The sequence below is a fragment of the Callospermophilus lateralis genome, chromosome 16 (genome assembly GCF_048772815.1).
Source record: "Callospermophilus lateralis isolate mCalLat2 chromosome 16, mCalLat2.hap1, whole genome shotgun sequence".
NCBI classification, from domain to species: Eukaryota; Metazoa; Chordata; class Mammalia; order Rodentia; family Sciuridae; genus Callospermophilus; species Callospermophilus lateralis.
Genome location: NC_135320.1, coordinates 82,989,603 through 83,008,494, shown reverse-complemented (window position 1 = coordinate 83,008,494; position 18,892 = coordinate 82,989,603). Strand labels below are relative to the sequence as shown.

General features: G+C 34.9%; 1 protein-coding gene across 15 annotated transcripts in view; it reads right to left on the bottom strand.

Moving 5' to 3' along the window:
- Phf20l1 (PHD finger protein 20 like 1) overlaps positions 1–15,672 on the bottom strand; it is a 69,463-nt gene extending 53,791 nt beyond the window's left edge. For 12 of the 15 annotated variants that reach the window (XM_076836372.2, XM_076836374.2, XM_076836375.2 and 9 more), the window contains exons 1-2: positions 15,409–15,672; positions 13,205–13,324 (exon numbers count right to left, since the gene is read on the bottom strand). In XM_076836372.2, coding sequence (XP_076692487.2) covers positions 13,205–13,287 — 83 coding nt within the window. In that variant the 5' untranslated portion in view covers positions 13,288–13,324; positions 15,409–15,672. Of the gene's footprint in view, positions 1–1,217; positions 1,290–8,762; positions 8,907–13,204; positions 13,325–15,408 lie in introns of those variants that run through there. The other 3 variants (XM_076836373.2, XM_076836381.2, XM_076836387.2) reach the window with 3 other exon arrangements.
- Positions 15,673–18,892: the final 3,220 nt, after the last annotated feature.

Sequence of the window (18,892 nt, the reverse complement as noted above, 5' to 3'; positions counted from 1 at the left end):
TCTCTGTACAGGTTCTCAAACTGGGTGCTGTAAAGCACTTACATCCCTTGAGACACTGAGATCTGTGACACTGAATAAAGATCCTCAAGTCAAATAAGGTACGAATATACTGGATTTAAAAGTTAAACTACCTTCTTTACTAAAAGACTTCTTGGTGCTACCAAAAAGATGGAGATGGAGATAAAACATTCATTTTACCAAACTTAGGTATTACTGAATATTAATATTTTTCAAGAGAGTATATAGCCAAGGAATATGATTCCAGAATGCTCCTCAGTCTGTACTCCCAGAACCTGGCACAGTGATAGGACATACAACAGGCACTCAGGGAGTATTCAGCATGAAGAAGTGATGTTACAGAAAGACTATTTGCATGTTTTTCACAACTGTGAAGGCTGCTGACTCAATTATAATCTTGGAGTACTTTGTTATAGAAAAGTATAACAAACACAAAGAAATCCAGATAAACATACTGCTGAGGAGGACAAGCCCACCCTGCACAAAGAGCCAAGGTTATGATGCTCGTATTTTCCAGTGTTGCTCTGGTTTTCTGTTTTTGCTACTCTGGTTTTTAAAATATAAAAATTATCAAAAGCATCAAAGGAAGCCTAGAACAAGGTTAGCTAACCTTTATTTTCAACATTTGCCAGCCACTGAAGTACTATGAAGAGATTTTCTATCAATTATAAAAATTGATAAATTTCTCTCAAAAATGTAAGATTTCACACGCTTACTTTATCACTATCTTTTAATTTCTAATAAGGGACTTATTGTGTAGTTCCCTTGAAATTCTAAATGGATGCAGCTATACATATTTAAAACATTTCTCAAAGTGAGGAGAATCCACAGTAATAGATTTAAATAATCTCTATTTTTATAAAAATTATTCAATTCGCTAAAATATCAGAATATGAACGACTTTAAATAATGAAAATCTAAATTGCATTCTTAAGTAACTTATGGTTACTTAAATATTTCCAGTTCTGCTGGCTGAGAGGATGTCTGATACAACAACCAGTCTACAAACTGAATTCTAGGAGCCTCTTTAGAAGACACAGCATGTCACACTCTGTAATTACCTACAAACTGCTGTGTATACTTGAGAAAAGGCCAAAAGTTAAATAAGTAATATGATACCTAGGATTAATATAATTTTAACTTTTATAAGATCTACTAATGAAATTTTGAATCTTAAATAAAGGTATCAGAAATATTACCATTATCAAGAATGTCCAAATTTCTGTTCATTCATGCAACATACACTTGAACAGCTAATAAGACTAAGGCACTTGCTAGGCACTGTTGGTAGATACAAAAAGAAACATAATTAACTTCTACCATCAAGAAGCTTATTATCTTTAGAGTCAGATGAGAGAAAAAAAAATGAAGCATTTATTGTCATGTGCATGTCAAGGCTCTACAATTTTTACTTACTGCATGTCAACTGTTCTTTATATGCATTTCTCATTTGATCTTGGTAACCATCCGTGGAATAGATAACTTAGTCCCAATTTAACACATGAAGACTGGTCCAAGATTACATGATACTGCATTGTTCAAAGGCAAGACTGGCTGGCACAAGTCTATGTCCCATGCCAGTAGGAGAAATGAGAAAAGGCCTATCTCTCAGTAATAATATTACACACAGTAGAGATAGTAAGTGTATACAAAAGGTTTATCTAAGATTCTTTAATAATTCAAAGAAATCAGGGAGTCCATTGAAGGTTCTTGGGAGACATTATCCTTTGTTGAACCTAGTAGGGGACCTTGAGATTTGAGACTTAAATACAATACAATGTGAAGACTATAGCATAATTCATTTACTCGTGTTCATTTAATTTAAATCATTTATGTAACTCTGGGTAACAGTAGCCAATGTGGATTCAGAGTCAAGTAGGAGGTGGGATCTGTCCTCAAGGGCCTTGTGTTTGGAGACTGAAGGGGTGCTTAACAGAAACAGTTATATTCCCTTTCACCAGTTTACATGATAAACAGTAAGATGGATAATGGAAAATAGTGTGTACTAGATTGGACTTGCTAGCTTTCTACAAACAGATATCAGGGAGTCACTTGAAGTTTTACTTTATTTTTCACTTCTACCTTAAGAAAAAAATCATAACATTGAAATCTTTGCAATACATATAAAGTACACAAAATAGCATTTTAACATACAGTTCTATATAATAATAAAATGATTTCCCTGTACAAGCAGATGGCCCATAGTAATGATGTTTGGAAACACAGTGAAGGAAAAATACTGTTGAACAAATGTATTCACAAATGTTTCCCATCTTGAACTACAACATTATTTTGATGCACTATTTATGCTTTACTATAATTGACTACAAATTGAACCTAAATTTTTCTTACTGAATTTAGAAGATGTTGTTTTTGTCTTTTTTTTTTTTAATGGTGAATCATAGAAAGCTGTTAGAGAAAAGAACAGTGATTGGTCTCAGTCTCAGAAATTTATGATGATTGTTGAAAATATTTAAGAAACTGGGAGCCTGGGGTTTCAGACTTTAAAGTGTCAGAGATAAGATGCCAAAACAATGATTACAGATGAGAAAATTAGAAACAAACTGAGCATGAAGTAGCATTTCACAAGGGTTCAATAAAAAGAAATGAAGAGAAGGTAACCTCACTAGAAGTATGATTCCTCAAAGAGAAAATTTTACATAGAGTTCTTTTATCCCTTTTCTTGTGTTACTGCCAAATACCATAAAATTCCCACTGTGTACCTTCCCTGCTGTAATACCACTTATACACTCATTATTTAAGTGACGTTTACTTTTGTAAAAAATAAGGTAGTGTTCCACTGCTCTGGATGACATTGCTCTTATGTCTTTTATACTTGAATCCTGAAGAAGAGTTTATCTTGATCAAACTCAAGGAAAATAATTCACCCTATTAGCTTTTTTTCGGGGGAGGTCAACGGAAATAAAGAGCAAATCCAAATACTCAGAAGATTTTAAATAATCTTTGTTATATTTAATTGACCCTTTTCGAATCCAAATTCCCTAATGGTCATGTTCCTGTGGCTGTAACTATAAACAGAGCAAAGTCATCACAAAAAATAAAAATTATTTTTACTTTCTCTGAATTCTTAATAGATTTTTATTGCCTTACTTATATACTGTCATTTTAACACTATGACGGGTGCTTCCAACACACAGAAGATCGTTCAGACAGTTAGCAATATCTATAAACTCTGAACTAAATCCACAATGAATAAGAACCAGACACTAACCAAAGTTAGCTACACAATGAAAATACTGCATCAGCTCCCTACAGTATCAACACCCAATGTTGTCAAAACACAAAAATATGAGAGACCTAAAATGGGAATTACCACTACTGGTGAACTCACATACTGGCTCACACTGTTCACTATTTAACACAGGCAAGTCTTGACTCATCCATAAGGAGGATCTCAAAATGCCTGAGGTTATATGCCAGCAAAATACTGTTTATTAGTGTGGATATGTATGAACAGTTTTAAAGGTGGACATTCCCAGGTTTATGCAGATTTCAAGAGCCCATGGGCAAACAAAAATTTTTGGAAGGCAAGATCATCTATTAACATTCAAACTATCAGTAGTCCCTTATTCCTGAGTGAAAGATGAAAAGAAAGGTGAACAGGCAGTCATATCAGAAATATCAACTGATATATTAATAAATAATGTTTGTTTTATTGTTACTATTGCCTTGTAGTCAATGTAGTAACAGTAGAACAAACATTATTTAAATTTAAAAAATTCATTCTGATTGGTCATCCTATTTGATACATCTAGATTTTGACCTGTACTGATAAAAGAAAGTTAACAATAAGAGAAGGACAAGGGAAATTCCCTGATATACTTATGGTCTCGAATCTCCTGCACTTAAACTGAAGTCCAATCAGTACAATCCACTGAGCAAGGCCAGAATATGTTGCCAAATGTCCTAAAGACCATTAAAATTCATGAAAAAGATTTGAGTAAAGACTAAGCAACTATTTGAACAAATCTCATAGCCATGAAAAGGTGAAAGTATTTTTAAAAATTGCCTTGAGTTATTCAAATTTTGTTTGTGTTGATAAGACAATAAAAGTTCTGATATAATTTAGAAATCAACAGTTTCCCATTAACTTCATTAATCAGCAAAGAAAAAGTGAATCAAATAAATTAGCAGAATTATAATCTAATGTAATAACTAGTAAAGATACATTATACTAGCATATAAGAATATTTTTAAAAGAATGCTCTCAGAGCTGGGGTGTAGTTCAGTGGTAGAACATTTGCCTACTATATACAAGGTCCTAGGTTCGATCCCCAACGTGGCAAAATATAAAAAATAAAAAAATTAAAATTACCTCATGGACAAAACTGTTCTTTAAGATTTATAGGATGATAATGTATGAAGTATGACAAATATAATGTAAATGTTAGCAGAATCCTAGGGAGTTAGGATTAACAATTCAAAAAATTTTGCAGATAAAAATTTAACTTATTTTAACATGGTGTTCATTCAAAATAACTAAAACATATCATAAGAGCTAGAAATAAAAGGATTATTTGTCAAATAAAAATTAAGGTAGACTGTGATCCTATGTAAACACAATATTCTTGTAACCTAGTAACTCTTTAATGTTTTCAGTTTCCTAGAAGCACTTCAAATTTACATACACTTCGTAATTTTCTTCACCTATTCATCTATTGATTTTACCTGCAAAGACAAGGTAACCTAATATTTTTATACTAGTATTTTAAAATTCAGTGCTTTTAGACACTGCATATTAATTTATTTTACACTTAAAAAAACACTGAAAAAACCCTTTTGATTTATTCAAAGTTGAGATTTCAAAATGAAACACAATTAAAAATAATCTAGAATTTTAAGAACATTCAAGATAATAGTGCATGGGTCAAAATCACATCTCCTACAACTCTCTAGGGTCTAATCACACTATTTCTCAGCTCTTCCTTCTAGACCGTGCACTAATCCCCAGAACACACACAGGTAGGGCCTATGCCACGACCTTTGCACTTTTTACCTCCTCCTACCACCAGACTCCAGAAACCCCTCAAAACTCTCCTTTTACTTTGCCACAGCAGGCTCTCCCCATCACCAGCACTGTACTCCAAGTTTATGCACTTCATATTAATTTTTTCAGCTACAATCAAACTTTTCACCACTTAATTATGCCAGTAAAACTCAAAATTCTAGCAGGATGCAGTTGTCTAATTATATTTCTTAATATTTAACAATTAAATATTTTTTACTACACGTGTTTATATCCCTTATTGATTAAAGTTTCAGAATGCTAATTTCTCTTCCTTACTTACCTTCTTAAAATAACTAACATTCACATTGCTATTCCTAAAGTTAGTGTTAAGTGCCTAATGTGGCAGGAAACATGCTAAAATCAAGGTGCTGTCTTGCTTAATACTCTGAGAACACTTTGTGTAAGGTAGTATTACTACTCCTGCTTTTTCAACCAGGTTACAGAGGTTCTGAAATGTTCAGTAACTTGCTCCATTTAAAGAGGTAATAGTGCTGGATCCCTGAATTCAGGTTTTGCAGTCTCTAAAGACTGGATGTTCAATCACTCCAGATTCTGCTCTAGCAACTGATGATACTAAAGTCCTCTCACTTACTGCAGAGTTTTAAGTTTAGCAGGCTCTTAATAAAAGATAATAAAAACAGATTTAAAAAAATAAGAAAAATCAAATTAGTTTATTTTTCCTTCAAATTTAATCTTTTGCTTTTTATACAAATAACATACCTAAAGTTAGTTTCTGTTAGCTCAAAGAATACAGAAAACAGATTTTATTGTATTTTGAAAAATGTCTACCTCTACACAAAATGATTAAGCAAAGAAAAAAGATCTATTATTAAAATTTCTCAAAACTAAAGAAGTACTTACTGCATTTCAGGTCTTCTGAAATATGAAATATCACACTATTAAAATGAATCACTCTGAGAAAATAATGTAACTTTTGCCACGTTTAAAATCTGTCATTATGTAAATTTAAAAATTAAGATAGGAAACCTAGAATGATTTGTTATAGAACTAATAAAAATATGACTTTAAAACTGAAATTTTTAACGTAGGTTAATAAAGATCATCTTTTGTTCAACCCATAAGTCAAAACTCATTTGTCTTAATTTTTTTGTAATAATAACCATATATTTCCAGATAACACCAAACATATGAGTTCATTTATTACAAGCCCACCAAAATTCAATAAACTTAGTATATTACTGTTTGCAAGTAAATACCTATGATACACACACACACACACACACACACTTGAACTTACCAATTTCTAATTTAATAAAATGAATATTGCTATGATCTGTGGTAAATGATGGTAGGGGATGGTCAACAGTACTAGTACTACAAAATATAAATTTACAGTTTTAAAAATACTAAAAAACCAGGACCCTTATGAAGCTTAGCAAAACTAAACTGCCTTTTCAGCTTACTGTTAATTTCTTTTTAAGAATTATACTGATATTTAAAACACAAAATTAAAACTAATATTTTCTCCCTCAGCTTAAAATACATCATTTAAAAACAAAATTAAAAACACTAAGTATCTGCAGATGCCAGTTCTGTCAACTCAGCAAAACTAAAACTGCAATATACTCTCTTTACTAGAGAATATATGTGGTAGTTAACTACCACATATAAACTGTTTCTCAGCTAGTGGTTTTAATCAACCCCACCACCAAAAAATAAACTATTATCTATGTGATGTGACTAGAACGAAATCTCACAAAACATAATGACAACATTCTGCAGGAATGATGCAATGAATACAGACATATAAGTGTGTGATACATGACAGCTGCACTTCAACCAAATGTCAGAGAAGCAAATACAACTGTCTTTTCTCTTAGTCCAATCTTTGCCATCATACGAACACACACACACCACAGCAAAATAAGCTTAAAATTCCTAGATTTTATACTTTTATAAATTTATGAAGGAGGCTAGGAAATCATCAGTTTGTAAGTTTGTAGGTTTGACTCTAAGGTAAGCTCAGAAGAAGGAAGCTTTCTAGAATACAGAGACCTAAAATTAACCTGCCTTGGGCAAGCTCTCTAATTCCAAGGAGCAAGAGTAAAAGAGCCTTGATGATCTTCCGGGGACAGTCTTGCCAGACACATACATACAACTAGATTAAGTGGGCAATCAAGATAGCCTGTAAGCCGGTAAGGATGGCACATGCCTATAAGCCCAAAAAATAGAAGGCATCCAAGTTCTGGAGTTCAAGTTCAAGGACAACCTGGGAAACTTAGGGATTCAATGTCTCACAATAAAATATAAATAGGGCTGGGGATGTAGTTCAGGGTAGATCACTCCTGAGTTCAATGCCCAGTACTGGGAAAGGAAGGAAGAAGAGAAGGACAGAAGGAGGGAGGGAGGGAAAAAAAGAAAGATGGTCTGTGAACACTGAGCCCATTTAGCTAACTGAGATCACAGCTCCAGGGAATGAGGCAATGTGTCATAGTGAAAAGCTCACCATTTGAAGTCCAAAGGCACTATGATCCAAATGCAAGCCTCTAGATTTTTGTTCCAAATTACATTCAATTTTTAAAAAATTTTAATTATATATGACAAGAGAATGCATAACAATTCATATTACACATATAGATTTTATACTTTTATAAATTTATGAAGGAGGCTAGGAAATAATCAGTTTGTAGGTTGTACAAAAAGTAGAGTCACATCTTCACGTCTTCATACATGTACTTAACTGTTTTCTCTTCTAAAAAACAAACTATATGTGACTTTTCCTTGTCTAGCATACTTCTGCCTTGGGTCTGTTATTTGCCTGTCTAAAAATGAGATTAAAATATAAGTGAACTATATAAAAGAAAATAAATTTAGAATCAAAGGACCTGAAAGATCATTTTAAAAGTAACACTGACTGAAAAGACATTAAAACAGAGAAGAACCTGACTTCCAGTTAAATTTTTTCCCCGGTATTCCTTTTCTTATAGAAAACTATAAGAAAAAAAAATAAGAACAAAAATCACAGTGAGACCAGATGTGTTTTAAAATAAATAATAACTCTATTTTCCCCTATTTCTAATTTTGCTTTTCACACTTTGTGTTTTTGGGGAGGAGGCAGTTCTTTATCATCATTAAAAGGATTATATAAGACTTTGCAGATATTTTAAACACTTAAGAACTAAAATGTCTGTACACTGGTACACATCTGCTTGATGATTAGGCTGGATGGTTTCAGATTTGACTTTTGATTCAAATTTTATGATTATCTGGATGTGAAAATGTCTGAACTATATAAAAAGAAAGTACATGCAATTGCACACCTTTTCTGAAATTAGGTTTTTAAGGTAGTTAATGAGTCAACAATGATTACTTTTCAACTATATACAAATTTAGAAAACCCACATAATATAAAGAGACAAATATTTTATTCATATTACCAAAAGAACCTATATTTTACATAAAAGTATTCACCTGATGCTCCTACAATTTAAAAACTCATCTAATATAAGTATTATTTCATAATTAAAAGTCAATCCACATATTTATTCTCAGGAGTATTCTCCTACCCTAAATATAGATCATACAACTTATCTTTACTAATGCTTTCCTTTGAATATCTTAGGAAAACAATATTTTTTTTAATTCAGAATATATGTATTTTTTAATTAGAAGGTGATTTGTACTTGCTACAAATTAATTTCTTCAATTTTCCCACACTATTAAGATTCTGCTTATGAACATCTTAAAAACTCACATTTGCAAATGTTCCATACAGTTCAAAAACCTCCAAATGTGTGGAAACAGCATTTGCCAATTCAAATTTATACTGTTCTATCAAACTCTGATACTTGGAGACATCTCCACATTTTTTAATCTTTCATTTTCCTTTTCTTTAGATCTAGAAGAGAATTAAATAGAAATATTCCAAAAGAAGTCAGAAGAGCATAACTCATCTGAATATTTTCAATTGACTCTTTACTTCAAATTTTTTTAAGACTAACACCACAGCATATTATTTGTCGTGTTTTCATAACTAAATCATTTTCTACATAATAACTAGTTTAATTTCAATCAAAAGACAGAAGTTAAATCAGTAGTCAAAACCAGTTTTACCACTTTCATCATTGAACATTTTTGGAATAATGAGACGCTTTAATATTTGCAAGGGTCCTCTATAAACTATAAAACTTTATAGAAATATTTGATTGTCACCAAGAAGACTGCTACAGCTTTTTGCAATGATATGGCTTTCCTACAATTCCAGGCCACTCTTTATATAACACTAAAGCTTCATTTTAAACCTTACATACTTAAATCTCAGATCCCCAAATGATTATTTTTTAACTCTAGCTCTTCCCTTGAATTTGCTTCAAGCTTTATATTTATGTATAAATATGTATAAATTACACACATTTATGTATAAATGTATGTAATTTAAAGTAAGTTTAAATACTTAAGTTTATTTGATCCTTAAAATCAATCTGCAAATAAAAGCCAGTAATTCTGCTTCTATTTTGCTAATAAGCAGAACATTTAAAGGATTACTCATATTTACAGGGTTAATAACTCTCTGAATTTATTATGTCTCAATTTAAACCTATCCACTTATAGTGTCTCCAATATAACTTCAACTCTGCACCTTCTGCTTACCAAAATACGTTCCTGTATCAAAACACCTGCATCATTTTGATTCTCATGATATTACTGCTTTCAAGGTAATATAACAGTCAATGTCAAAGTTTGGATGGACAGACCAGAGGTTATAGTGGAAAATATGATGGAGGTAAGATAGAAAACACGTGCCTGTGTCAATTGAACAGTAGTATGTTAAAATCCTTATACTGATTATTCAGATAAAGAAAAAATTTAAGTAAGACTACAAAATTTTCAAAAATTTTAATAGTGCACACTAGGAGTTAGGTTTAGTCTAAGAGATCCAAGTATCAAACAACAAGTACTAGAATTAAAATGACTAATCATTCAATGGCTTATTAGGGTCTGCCCCCATTAGTACTGGAAAATAATCAAGCCATCAATTATTTTCTTATGTAGGTATAAATGTAATTTGAAAACAAAAAGTAATAAATCCCTACTTTAAAAAAGCTTCTCTTCAAAAGATATCTTCCTGAACTTTAAGAAATATGTGATATGGTTTGTTTAAATAGTAATAATTTACTTTTCCTAAAACAGAGTGAGTCTTCTTACTAAACAAATCTATCTTAAACTAAGGGAGCTTAACTTTAGTTTGTTTTTGCCTACTACATTTAGAGTTTATCCTTTTATTCCTAGGGACACATTAAAAATTATTTTTTTCTTCTTTATATATGAAAATCCTCCACATACAGAACAAAGAAAACTGGTATTCTGAGTATTCCACTATCATTAGGCTCCTTTTGCATTTCTCTTTAAAAGGAAACATATCAACATTTGATAAGTAAGTTCATTAATAACAGATAAACTATTTAGTGTCAAGTACAGAAACAGCAAGATTTGCATTTATTCTCTACCAGTCCAATGACTATAACAATTAAACTACATTTATATCAAATATGACTCAATACTTTTCAAATTGATCTGAATAAATCTGGAACATGAAGCATTCAATATGGTTACAAGAAACACTGTGAAAGAAAGGAGGGAGGAAGGGAATTATTTCTGTATATTTTTAGTGATTAACTATTCTGGCCCTCATGAGAATGTCAGTTTCTCAATAATCAAATAGAATTGATACAAAATACAGAATGGCCCTTTACAAACAGAATAATATGAAGAATAAAGCTTACCTCATTTACAAATAAAACTTATTAAACATTAAGTCTCACAGAAATATTGTGCCACATATAAATTAATCTCAGCAATTTAAAATTGCTCTGTGGTAAGCCACTTAACAATTTAATACTCACCTAAGTCTAAGTAGTTCTTGAAACTATTGATATTGAAAAACAAAAATCACAAGAAAATTATTTATTTGAATTATTCAGAATATGTATATACAATTCTCTTACTTCTTTTTTAATCAAGGAGTTACCTGAAGCAGATGCTCAAATCTTTATATGAATGAATTCATGAAAATTAAATTGATAAAAAATTTCATGATGATCATATATGAGATTACTCAGGCTAATGTTTACTTCAAACAATCATTATCACTGGGGTCATTAGATTAAATTTAAACTTCACCAATTGAGGACACACATGACATCACCTTTTCTAATAAGCACTTAGAAATTTCTTGGTGAGAAGCTACAACTTTCATTTGTTCTTTGAAATTCCAAATCATCTAGAAACCCAGAACACTAAAAAATATATTTAGGCATAGTTTTAAAAATAGTTTTTTATAGTCTTTATCTTTCAACTACTGAATCATAAATTTTAACAGCTGTTGGTTTATAAAACATATCACCAGCAGAAATAAGTTTCTCACCAATACAAAAGTTATGTTCATCTGTCTGAAAACTACTGAAAAAACTAATGAACTACATGCTTCTTCAACAATGGAAGCAAGCTCAGTTACAACTCTGTAGGTTGAGAAACCTAAGAGAATATATTAATGTAGATTAACTAGTTAATACCAAAGCCAGTAACTTAAAAACTTAAAATTAACATCAAAATTAAAAATAAGTATTATTTCTATACTCATTTTATGACAGAGATTCAATAGTGTGCTTCACAGTATACAGCTCCTTTTGGCCAAATGAGAGCCAAAAAATCCAATTACTGCCTAAACTGCTATCATCTGTTACACAGTCTCAGGCAATATTTCTCAATCAGGAGCATTTCATCGCCTCCCCTTCTCCACCATCCCTCACTGGTGGACATTTGACAATATCTAAAGATACTTTATTGTCACTAATAGGAGAGATTTACTGCCTGGTTCCCAGATGTTTTCAAAGCCCTCCAGAGAACAATTATGTACACTATCCACCTGATAAGAGTTTCGAGACCTCTAGAAAGAACCTCGAGATGCCACTGAGGAAAAGGGGTATAATAACTATGCCTGTCAACCTCAGATGTTGCAGTGTCAACAGTCCTAAAGCAGAGCCCAAGATCAAGGCCATTAAACTGAGGGTCAGGGAAATGCTGGGGTCTAAGGTCAGATATTAAAGAGACAGAAACCCTTGACTAAAGTCAAATATTATGACTGAACAAATTTTTGTCTGCCATTGCCAACTCAGGAAATTGACTTAGTGCAAATCAATCAAAAGCAAATGTGTAACATGCCTACTATGAAGTTGTACTGAAAGAAAATGTCAAAATGTCTGGTAAATAACACCCTGGAGTTGCTAAATCACTAGACTCCTCACCAAAATAAACAGGCTTCAAGAAGAACAAAGGCAACCCAATTCTAGCAAGGGGACTTCTCTAATGGTTCTCTCAAGTTGAGGCTTGAAAATGCAACCAAGAGGACCTCTACCATGAGCAAGGGCTAGCTAGCCTGAATAAGGATCACATTCCTGAGGAGGAGGGGAATTACCTTTATATCTGCTACAGCCCAGTGACCCTACATGTTGTTTCCCATCCTTCTTTTGCAGGTGGTGGTTTTATACCTGTTTATGCGCTTTTCTGACATCATGTATAAAGGATATATTAGGGAGGGTTAAATTTACCACATACAGCAGATGGCCAAACAAGAGAAGAAAGCAATGTATGGGAGGAGTGCCCATCTAGTTTGGGAGATAGTAACAACTTGTTCTAGGTTCTGCCCTTCAGGAAAGGAGAAGGTTAAGTGCAATTTTGGTTTTAGGTGGGATGGTGAAGAGTGGTGATATTTCTGAAAGTGTATACTATGAAAAAAATACTGTGCCTAACCATTAATACACTCAGTAGTATGAAAGACCACCTCTGATACAGGGCAAGAAAACAGACCTATCGAAATTTATCTAAAACTTGGGAAGCTTATTATCTGAATTAATTTCCTCTTAACCTCTCTCAACATAACTCATGTTAAGTATACTAAGATACCAATACACTCTGTACAACCCATGTTGTAGATAATTATTTCCAGTTCTCAAACACCTAAAACGATTACATGAAATAACTGACTAAAGTTTTTAAATGCTAAAACTGGAAACTAAAAACCAATGCACATGTATTTAAACTGTGATTATAATAATGCTTCTGCTACTACCAGAGAGTTAACAGTAATGTGAAGCTATAGATATTGTGCTTAAAGTCAAAGTTCTACATTGTCCATACCATTTTTGTAAGTAGTCCAGTGCCTCCAAACGAGCACCAATCTCAAAAGTGATTCCAGGACGATTTGGGGGCTTTTTACTCATCTTGAGATCCTATTCTTCAGTATTTTCTTTTCACTACCTCAAGAGGAAAAAAAGAAAGTTAGATTCCAATGCATAAAATGCACAGGAAATACAGTGCAAGGGAACAAAATTAAACAATTTTTAAAACAATACATGAGATGTTAAAATACTTCCTAGTTTTTTTTAATTTGAATGAAGATTACCAACATCTCTAGGTAAAGTACTATGCAACTTGGAGGCACTCCTGATAGGGAATTGAGCAAAAGGACATAGGAAGATAACTAGTTAAAAAAAGAATAAATAGATGTGCCCTTAAAACTTACTAATGGTTAAAATGCTTTAAATTTTAATTTGAAAATGTCCAAGAAAATACCCCAAAAATGATTTCCTATTTTGAAAAATTAAGAAAGCCGAGTGCTCTGAATAATTTTTTAAATTCTTAAGAAAACAAATTAATTTCAAGAAATATTTGAGTGCTTTATAATACATGACATTGGAAACATACAAAGACAAAGACAGTAGACACAGTCCTTGGCCAGTGAGGATTTTGATTAATTCCTCTCGTGACTGGAATGTTTCATTACCTATAAAGCCTTACCTTGGCAGCAGATTCAATTTAACAGAGTCACAACTGAAATTTTTCTTATACTTCATATTTAATAAGGAATAATGTTGGGGATTTTAACTGTGAAAATTTATTTCTACTCTATTTATTTCTATTTCAATATACAGCACCCACACTGATGTTAAAAATGGTAGTGATGTCAAACAAAAAACTACAAAAAGTACATACATACTTCCCTCAAGATGATTCACAGGGAGACTATTTAAACTAAAACTATTAAACTTTTGGCCACCTAGAACACTTGGGATGGCCTCCTTTTTCACTAATGAGTATTTGAGGACTTTGAAGGTGTTTTGAGATTATCTAATCAAAATCTAATCAATAATCAAGAAGTCTATTATTACTGGAGAATAAGACAGATACTTAAAACAATTTTTTATATTTGTAATTTCTAATGATTATGGTGACTACAGTTTTTTAAAAAGTGGGTTTTTTTGTTGTTTTTTTTGTTTTTTGTTTTTGTTTTTTTTTTACACTGGATTGGTCACAATTTCAAAAGACAAAAAACATAATAACAAACATAAAATTCCAATTGTCCCTTCCTCTCAGAAAGAATCTGACAGGCAAGGAGGAAAAAATAGTATGACTACCAGCTCCAAAAATTGTGAAATAAAATTTAATAGTCATGGTTTGGGGGTAGCTGGAGACATCCTCTTGGTATGGCCTGAGCAAACATTAGGCCATTGAAGAGTTAACAGGAATCATGGCCAGACTGGGGTTATGGAACACACACATGTAGGAATATTTTTAATAAAAGTTTTGTTGGTGTGCAACACATAAGGCAGTTACTTAAATGTCTGTGTAGAAATCGAATCAGAATTTTTGCTGTTCTTCACAGGAAGAACTCAGTAAGGGATGGTTAGGCAGTTACACTAACATTTTCTAGGATCAAACTTAGAGCTCATAATAATAATACCCAGTGACACTTAGGAATGAGGTACCAGAAAAGGCAAGGTTTCATTTTCTTGTGGAAAGACAGAAGGATGAAGAGAGATTTTAATCAAGTTACTTTTACAAAATAAGTCAATCTATTGAAGGAGAAAAGTTGAGGCAAAAAGAGAGAAAGCAGAACATGAAGAGGAATAAAAACAGGGAGGAAAGCGAAAAAAGAATAGCAAAAAAAAATGGAAGGACAGTGGAAGCTATGGGAGATGACAAGTGGAGGGGAAGAGAAAATGGGTAAGACAGACATCAAGCAAGTGGAGCGATGGTCAGAGAATGCCGGAGGGGCCACAGGAGGTGGGAGGTGAGGCTGGACGCAGAGCGGGCGGCAGAAGGGCAGGAAAGGCTGGGCAGGCTGGCCCCAAGCCCAGCAGCCTCCAGGTTTGACAGCCGCTGGCCCTCGGCTGGGGGAAGGAAGGGAGGGGAGAGGGAGCGGCGGCGCCCAGACAATAGGGCCGGCGAGCTGCGGCGAGCGCGGCGGGCTGGGAGCCGGCCGGAGGGCGACACGGCGCGGGGGCGTCCCGGGCGGCCGGGCGGGGGCCGGGTGGCCTCCAGGCCCCGCCGCCGCCTCTTACCGACTCGGCCTCCTCTCCGCACAGCAGCCGGGCCGTCTGGGGCCGAGCCGGGGCACGAGCAGGGCGGCCAGCCCGGGCCTCCGCCTCCGCCTCCGCCCAGGCAGCGGCCAGGGAGGGAGCAGACGTGGGGCGAGCGGGGACGGCAGCGCCGGGTCGGCCCGAGGTAGCGCCGGAGGGAGCTGGGTCCGCGCCCTCAAGCCCGCTCAGGGTCCGCTGCCATCGCCTCCGCCTCCACCTCCGCCGCCGCCGCCGGACAGCCCTGACGCGACGCGGGGCCTGGCGACGTCAGCCGCCGGCGACGCACCGGAAGCGGGCCCGGTCGCGCCGCGTGACCCACGAGGGTTGGGCTAGGACGGCGCCGCCGATTGGAGGGCCGCCCTGGAAGGCGGGGCTTGGCGGCGGTTGGAGGCGGCTCGCGGGCGGCCCCAGACATCAAGGAGGGAACAGGAGCTCTAGGCGCCCATTGGCGGTTGTGAAGAGTTGGACCTTTGAATTTTGAAGATGAAGCCCGAGAATTGTTATTGTTATTCCCCAAACCCCTCTCCCTCGCACCTTGGGCAAACTTCTATAAATGCACTGCACACTTTATTAGGTATCCATTCCATTCCACATTAAGAATAGAGCAAATGGTCGCCCCTACAGAGCTAGAAGTGTGAACCCTACTGAATGCATACTTCCTGGCAGACACTATGCTGTCAGTCTATCGCATGACAATCACAACTGCACAAGTGTCTTCCTTTTCACAGTCTAGAAGATTTCCTAAAGTACCACAAACATATTACTAAGTGAAGAAAGTGTTGTGCATGCGCGGGCAGGTGGAGCACCCATGGCTACACTGATGAAACTCTTGCAGGGCTACACAGCTAACGATGCCAGAACTATGTCCCTAAGTCGGCTCTAAGTGCAGGAGACAATGACCCTGCTATAGGATAATGTCCCTGCCATAAAGAAATCCTACAAGTGGTCACAAAGCAATATTGTCTTTAAACATCTTTTTTCTCTTTGCACTGTACCACACTGGCTCTCAAGTTTTCTAAGTGCATCACTGCATACAAATGACACTTATATTTATCTTGCTTCACTGTGGATTTAAAATAGTAAAGTAACTCTTTAAGCTTCAATTATAGTAAATTTGGTAAATTAAGCAACCAAATTCATATTCATCCTTTTATTCAACATTCACTCATTCATCACCTACTGTGTTGCTAATAGCTACTGAGCTACACTGAGCGTGGTGATACATAGAAAAGATATAAATAAACAGTATCTAGTGGATGTTGGTCTTACATCTGTACTCTTTTCCATGTTTGAGAATTTCCCACATGATTTCATTAGATCAATGCATCCAATATTCCTAAAATCTTCCTTTATATGCATAACACCCTCCTTAACATTATGTGTGGCCTTTTGATTTGCTATAAAATAACATTAGAAGTAATCTTTATTATTGCAATGTTGAAAGCCAGTTCACCAAGTTCTCAGTACCTAATACAGTTTAAAAACAGTATTTGAGATGATTGCTGCTCTAGCAACCCAGACAGATTATTATGATAAGCTCAGGATCCACTGATAATCTACACCTGGTATGCAATATAAAGAAATAAGTATTTATTTAAAAATATATATTTACTTTTTGGGGATTGCTTGTTACACAGCATGACCTTACCAAAACTGATAGTCTCACCCCCTTATGAATCATGGAGGCAGGATTAATCTCCCACTAAATAAGATGCAAGTATCAGAAACTCAAGTTCTCAATCTCCCTTGTAGCTAAAGTTCTGGCTTCAGCTATGTTGATTAAACTCTGCTACTGAGGTCTTTGTATCAAAAGTTGCTAATGATGCTCAAAATAAGGACAAATTTTCTCCAGCATCAGTGACAATACCAGCAATCAAGTTTCTGGTTCTCAATGTAGAGCTAAACCTTGCTGAACCCTGGAAGAACACCTGCTGAAACATAAGCTACAGAGAAAAAAAATGAATATTATTATATAATGACTAAAAATTTTAGTGCCATTTAAATAAGTGTCATTTAAATACACAAAGGATAACATATCCTATTCACTGTCCACTACTTGTTGAGAATCCACCTATCCACAACTAAAGAGAAGATTTTTCTATTTTAATGAGAACTTTAGTCCTTCTGATAATGCAACTTAAAAGAACAAAAGTGCAAATGAAGTCTTATGTTAATAAGTGGCTTGAGTGGATTATATAAACTAGTGTTTTTCTATGGAATTAATATCATCCTCTAGAGGACCCATTGGAAAAGTAGGGGAGGTTGCTATATGATTGGGGTACATGCTGCTATTTAGTGAGGAGGAGCCAGGGCTACCAGACATCCTGAAATGCACAATGCAGTCTGACACCTTGAAGAATTGCCCCATGTCAGGCAGAACTTTTGAATGTTGGTTCAGACATTCATATGGGTGAACAAAATGGTTTATAATTATGCCTAGAACTGAGTTTCACATATAAGACCAAAGTATTTTTGAAAACTTTTAATCTACATTGCAAGTATATAATACAAGGGAAGATTGTACTGTTTTTCTAAACATTACTAATAGTTTATTCCATTTTAAGAAGTCATGTTCCCAGTCCATAAGCCACACTTAGTATTTGAGGCACTGCTAGGATGCACCTGTATCAATCTGTGTTTGTAGCTGTTACATTCAGGGTGTATCTATCTAAATTTAGGTGCAAGCACTTGACTACTTCTTATATCTCTTCCTAAGTCAAGGTTGAATTTTATGTATTGAAATATTTTATTATGAATAATTTCCATTGTATGAGCAATGTTATATTGATATTTTATGTCAATATTAGTATTGTTATAATGATATTTTAAAATGTGTGTGTAGTTTTTCATTTTCAATGAATTTAATTTTAGAAAAGTAGAGAAGAACCGGGCACAGTGGCAGTGGAGCACAACTTAATCCCAGCAGCTCAGGAGGCTGAGGCCAGTAGTACAAAGCCAACTTCAGCAAAAGCGAGGCTCCAAGCAACTCAGTGAGGCCCTGTCTCCAAATTTAAAAAAATATATACAAAATAGGGCTGGGGATATTGGTCAGTGGTCGAGTGCTCCTGAGATCAATCCCCAGTACTCCCCCCCCCAAAAAAAAAGTAGAGAGGGTATTAGATAATATTAATTATAAGGGGGGGTTAATCTGATAAAAATGACAAAATCCTTATATAGGTTTGGGCCATATGGAGTCTGAGGTCAGGATCAGGACAGGGATACAGAAGAGAGGCAATGTGATAATGACTCCTGAGCCATATAGTGGAGCTGGGTATCATTATGTCCCCTCTCCTCTCTTTCACACAGACACCCTTCTTACAGATGGTTGATGCTAGCCATCAGTCACTCAGTCTCCAAATATAGAAAGAAAGAACTTACAGCTGTGTTTCAGCAGAACCAAACAAGAAGTGGGCAAATTATCTTGAAACAACAGTCGTTAGGCAGAAATCATGGCTCTAAATTCCTC